At 47.5% G+C, this 6,000-nt stretch overlaps 1 protein-coding gene across 2 annotated transcripts in view; it reads left to right on the top strand.

Moving 5' to 3' along the window:
- Positions 1-657: 657 nt before the first annotated feature.
- LOC147664977 (coiled-coil domain-containing protein 136-like) overlaps positions 658-6,000 on the top strand; it is a 169,009-nt gene continuing 163,666 nt past the window's right edge. For both annotated transcript variants that reach the window (XM_086949843.1, XM_086949842.1), the window contains exon 1: positions 658-847. In XM_086949843.1, the coding sequence (XP_086805969.1) occupies positions 817-847 (31 nt within the window). In that variant the 5' untranslated portion in view covers positions 658-816. The remainder of the gene's footprint in view (positions 848-6,000) is intronic.

The following is a 6,000-nucleotide window of genomic DNA, read 5'->3' as shown; positions in this document are numbered from 1 at the left end:
GAGCTTGGATTGACGCTGAGGCGATGAGGCGAGTGTGGCTGAATCTTGATGGAGACGGTATCCGGACCCACCCTGATACCGAGGATTGCGTCTAATCATAATGTGTAGTTTGTAAGGCTTCTGCCCTTGCGCATCCCCTTGTGTGTGGCTGGGTCGCATTTTACCCTGGAGTGTTGTCTACAGATTCTTGTCATAAGTGAGCGACAAACAGTGTGTCTGGGGATGGTCTGGCGATTTACTAGGCGGGAGTATCCTGATTTGTATACACCTGCACGTATCAGTATATGTGTTTGCGTGTATATAGTCTATGTCTTACTCTATGATTTTATGCATATATCCACACACATATCTGTGCGTGCGTGTGATTCTGTGCATATCTGTACATATGCTGATATGTGTGCGTGAGTATACATGAATGCATGTACACGTGTGTGCTTAAGTATTCAAAATAAACGTGTTTGCATACGTCACTGCGCCTGCCCGTGTGTTGATAAACGTCGATGTTCCACCGTCTGTGCAAAGGCCAGGAGCACCTGTGGGCGCTCACCTCGCCACCCTCTGGGTGTACGCCCCCCTCCCCCCGCGTACCCCGGCCCTGCGCTCTCCTCAGACTCCTCTCCCGCAGTGTCCCAGCTGAGCCCCCGCCGCCCCCTCCCTGGCAGCATCACTGGCTGCGTCTGCGAGGGCGCTGGGAGGGGGAGCGGCGGCTCTGGCGGCAGGCGCCAGTGATTACCTCTCCCGTCCTGTCTTCCCTTCACCCTGGACCCCCTCCCACCTGCACCCGCTCTCAATGGCGGCCGGCCTGCCACAGTGACCATGGAGGGCAGCACGGCGCAGGACATGGCAGGTCAGTAATGCTGCAGGCGTCTGCGTCTTATCCCGCCACCCCCCTGCCTCGCTGTCCCTTCCCGCCTCCCTCCGTAACCCCCCTACAATTAACACCACATCGCCCCCAACAGCATGTCCCCATCTACACATGCATTCAGGTGTGTTCATATTCTGAAAGCAGCAAAAATGCAGCAGAACATATTAGGCAGATGTTTCTGTTGCTCGAACAAGCTATAATTTTAATTCTCTTTCCTTTATCATTTCCACCCCTTCTCGTCTCCTTTTTAATTGATCTCCGTTGGTCTTTCTCTACCCCCCCCCCCCCCCCCCCCCCACACACACACACACGCGTGCCCGGTCACTCTTCTTGTCTCTCAGTTCTATCTTTTCTTTCTCACTCTCTGCCTTTCTGTCTTTCTGCCCCGTCTCTCTCTTTCGTTTCCGTTCTCTTCCATCTTTAGTTCCTTTTGTGTCGTTCTCTTACGTCACACTCTTTCTCTTTTCTTCTTCATTCTCTCTCTCTTCAATGACATTTCCCTCTCTCATCTTTCGCAAGTTCGCTGTCTTCCACTCTTTCCAACCGATTCGTTTGGTCTTTTCTCTCTCTACCCTCTCCTCTTTCCTTCCTCTTTCATTATCTCTATCCAGCTCACCTGCTATTGACCTTTCTCATCCTCTCTAACTCTACATTCTTCTATCAGTTTCTGCCCTTTAATTCTCTCTTACTCTCTCGTTACTTAGTAGCGCTACTATATAAATGTTGGCAAATACTTGCGTCTTCGCCCTTTCCCTGTCTTTCCTTGCCCTTGTTTCGCCTTCCATTCTACCCGTTGCCGGCACTCTACCGGCTCCTAACACTCTTGCAGACTTTCTCTCTTTCTTTCTCTCCATCCCTCTACCATCTCTTTATCTTTCAGTTCCCCGTCTCCTTCTCGCTTTCATTTATGGTTTTCACTATTTTTCTCGACCCCTTTCTCCTTCACTTTTTTCTTCCACGCCCCTTTCGGTTCCTTCCGCCTGCCTGGAGACTCCTACCTTGGCCCTGCACCTGCAGCCATGTTATCATAAGCCTCTGACCTCTCCATATCTGGTACCACGTGACCCGCCTGACCGCTATTCTATTCCATTCCTTTCATTTCTGTGCTCTTACAGAAGACACACAAGGTCGAGAAATATTGATATGCGAACTCCTTAAAATTAGCCATCATGCCCCCTCCCCATCACCTCCCACACACGGGGAAAAAAATCTGCATTATTATACTAAATTAATTTACTGCCGCCCCTCTGCTCGGACCAGGCGGTATCAGCAGCACCGCCCCACAAGGTGGCGCTCTGCTGCAGCAACAGCCTCCTGATCCACAGAGGGCCTTTAAGGTAAAAAGTATCATTATTTACTAGCCTGGCTGCAGGCAGCAAGCACACTGCGACAAACACCTATGCTTTTAAAATGAAATAAAAAATCATACTCGCCTCAAATTAATTCAGATCATAAATGAGGAGAGCAGTAGAGCAGCGACATGACATATACCCCTAACATACCTCCACTCTCATGGTCAGGGCCACGTCCTAAAAAAAAAGAAGCTGGGGACTAACCAAGTTAGGCAATATGCAAATGACATCATGGCACGTCACAAGTGGCTTGGCAGGATACAACATCACAGGAAGTGGCATCACAACCCATGACCTCACAGGAAGTGACTTCACAAAGAGTGACATCAGACGTTAAAACTTCACAAATATGTTTAGCAGGTCTATCATGAGTACATTTGAGTGCATTACAAGATTTAACAAATGAGATTTTGCATCAGGGTTGTGCCAAAAAAGTAACGCAACCCTGATGAAAATTGAGACCTAAACTTATACATTTATTTGTTAAAAACTCTTCCACAAACAATCTGGCAACCAGGAGAAACATGACATTACATCTATTCTGCTAAATTGTTAGTCTGCATTCTAAAATATTTTATGGGATTAAGGCACCTGCTGCAGAGATCTTTGTGTGTCCAGGAAATCTAATGGCATAATAATAATGGACAGATCACTCCTGAAGTTAACAAATTTGATGGAGTGATCTCTGTTTTATCTAGTCGCAATTTTGAATCAAATTAGCATAGAGGGTTAATATGTCTCATGTAAAGCACATCATGTAATATGCAGATGGCAGATTTTTATTTAATGTAGCCAAGTAAGTGGGTTACTTCTTTTATACCCGAGATTCTTTTGTTACTTGCAGCTCATAAATTGTAATTCTTCTAATAAAGCACAGTGAGCTATGAAGGACATGTGACTGCTTCACCTTGTAACCCTTACAGTTTTATGCAACACACCCAGTACATTGTTTTAAGCACTTGCATGATTTATTCTCTGTGTATAATGTGTGCATGTGATGTAAAGCACTCTGCCATCCTGCATCCAGATGACTAGCACTATAAAATAAATAAAATAAAATAGTGGTATTTAAATTGTTATTTGTGTAAATACTGTCACAAACCAGCACATCTGACATTATTATAGTGTGTGCATTTCTCTTATATTCAGGAACTGAATGAAGTCAAAAGCAAAAGCTGACTCTCACATACTCAAAAAAAGATTGTAATTGGCAGGATTTGGGATTATTGGTGAAAATGAGGGCTAACTTCCTGGGACTCTTTCTATTCAGACTTCCATTCTTAAATACAATTGATGTACAGCTTAGATAAAGAAAAATCTCAAAGAAAGTTGATTTCACATACTGTGCTCGTAGTCGTTAAACATCCAATCCGGACTATAGGGTTTTTTATCCTGCAGTGTAATAAAATCTCAGCTCCCAACAGTGATTGTAGCCAAGATAAAATGGGCCCAGGGACTGCAATATCACTGCCTGATTCCAAAACGTCTCCCTCCTTGAAGTCACCTCTATCAAGTTAAGTAACAGTAAAAAAAATATCAATTATCTGTAGATAATGTATGGGTGTCTGTAATTCATATATAAAAGCTGGTCACCAATTTGCAGGCGACTTGTGTTGTCTCTAGTCCAGTGCTTAATTTGTGCCGGTGCTTTCCGGTGCTTAGCACCGGCACTTAAATGTCAGGGCCGGGGCTATGCTTCTCCTTGGATGATTTCTTTTTGTCCGTAAAAATACATCTTTTTACTGCTACAGACTGTGCAGCAGCAGCTGCAGCCACAGGCCCGGCCGGCGGCCGCGGCCGCATCGTGTACTGTGTTCATTCTCATCATGTCGAAGTGTGACTCATCAGCAGTATGTGTAGTGTTTTTTATCACATTTCTGATTTCTATCTATCTCAATCATCACCGTCATCATGTGAGATAATAGGTAGCCAGGCCCCGGCCTGCCCAGGCCAAGTTAGAATATAAAATTGAGTGTATATATAAATATATATATTGTGCAAGCTAACTAGTTTCATTTCACGTGGGACCGGACGCCGATGCAGAGAGTGAGAGTTTGAACTTGTTGACAGTTTCGGTTTGAGTGGGTGGGTGGGCGGGCTCACAGGTAGTCAGGGGCTGTCCTGTGTGCGCGCGGTAGCGCGCGCAGCCGCTGATTGGTTTCAGTATGGCTCAGGCAGGCTGCCAGTTGTCCCCAGTTGCCACGCCCAGCCCCCAGCAAAACCTGCACACAGTCACATCAACAGCAGGCAAACCCCCCCCCCCACCCCACCCCCCACCACGCCACGGCCCACGACGACCACGAAGCCGAAGGGCAGAGCTGGGCTGTCCTCTCCTGTCCACACTGGCTGTCCTCCTCCTGAGTCCTGCTGAAACTGCAAGCAGGCAGCAGCAGCAAGCAGAACCAACTGAGCAGCAGCATCCAGTCAGTGTGCGTGTCCCAGCCGACCGGCCTACTACCACCAATAACGGTAAGCACCACGTTAAGCTGCATAATTGAATCAATTGTGTAATTCCGCAAAACTGTATGGCAATTTATGCCGAATGCCATCACCGGGCGCCGGGCGGGATGGTGTCTGTCCAGACACTACCTGACCTTCCCGAGAAGAAAACGATCATTTTTTAATTACACAGTACAGTAGTCTATTACACATGAATGAATGATCAGATACTCGGGCGGGGCGGGCCGCTGGCCATCATCACAGATCGTGGTGGCACTGAGGTGTTAACGCCACCGGAGAAGGGGGTGCTGCCGCGCCTGTGTGTGATGATGATGATTGATGAATGATATGATATGAGACATGAAGGCAGGGGAGGGCGCCGGGCCGCTGGCGGATGCCACATTGCCACAGTCATTTAGGTTTAGCTGGGCTGGGCTCGTGCGTCGGGCCTAAATTCCCACAATAGTTAGTGGTGGCTAGGTCTCGGGCTCGTTTTCATGTGAGGGCGGCTCTCTTCTCTTGTAGGGCTTCGTGTGCAGTACTGTTCGTGTGTCGTGTCTCTGCTTCACACAGACTTCGTGGCTGTGCGCCCTAGTATAGCAATGCCAATCTGGATTTATAAAAGCGCACCAGTCTGGCGCAGATGCCTGTCTTTATTTGGCAAATGGCGTCAGTCACATGTCAGGTGAGACCGTGAGAGACGGGAGTGAGTGACTGACTTAGGTCACAGCCCTGCCCGCCTCTCAAAGAGACTGACCGTCTGAGAAATTTCCTGATATGGATATCGATATTTGTATCTGTGCAATTTTTCTTGGAGGAGAGGCCTATTTCGTCGTTGTACTGGTTTGTTTGTACCGATGTCACCCATGGATGTATGCACTGGCACTGGTCTTGAGTGTGTCTACCATTTAGCATCTGATACCGAGTCTCAGTCTGTCAGTGCTGATTTCTTGACCAGGCGGGCCCCACAGGCATGCTGGCCCCACCCTTCACATTGCCACATATATTCTCCTCCCAGAGGCCCCATATACAGTGCATAAATTAAATATTAATGTGATGTGCGACACTCTCCTGCAAAGGAATTATGCTCCAGTGTGTGTTGTTGTGCCACTGTGATCGTTGTGGAAGATTGCAAAGTTACATCACCTTAATGCACAATCCTGTCTCGGGCCGGCACATTTCTTCAATTCAGTTTAGGGATACATAGTTGTGTATGTTCAAAGGTAGCCTACAGTGGATAGCGGTTGGCACTTAGAGGCGAGCACTTACTTCTGGGAACCAAGATTCTTTTTTTTTCACCTCCCAATAACATCTCTGCTTCCGGGAGAGGCCAGCTCGGGTGGT

Source organism: Lissotriton vulgaris, unplaced genomic scaffold, assembly GCF_964263255.1.
Source record: "Lissotriton vulgaris unplaced genomic scaffold, aLisVul1.2 SCAFFOLD_391, whole genome shotgun sequence".
In the NCBI taxonomy this organism is placed as follows: domain Eukaryota; kingdom Metazoa; phylum Chordata; class Amphibia; order Caudata; family Salamandridae; genus Lissotriton; species Lissotriton vulgaris.
The sequence above is the reverse complement of the archived record's forward strand: the minus strand, read 5'-3'. Positions and strand labels throughout refer to the sequence as shown.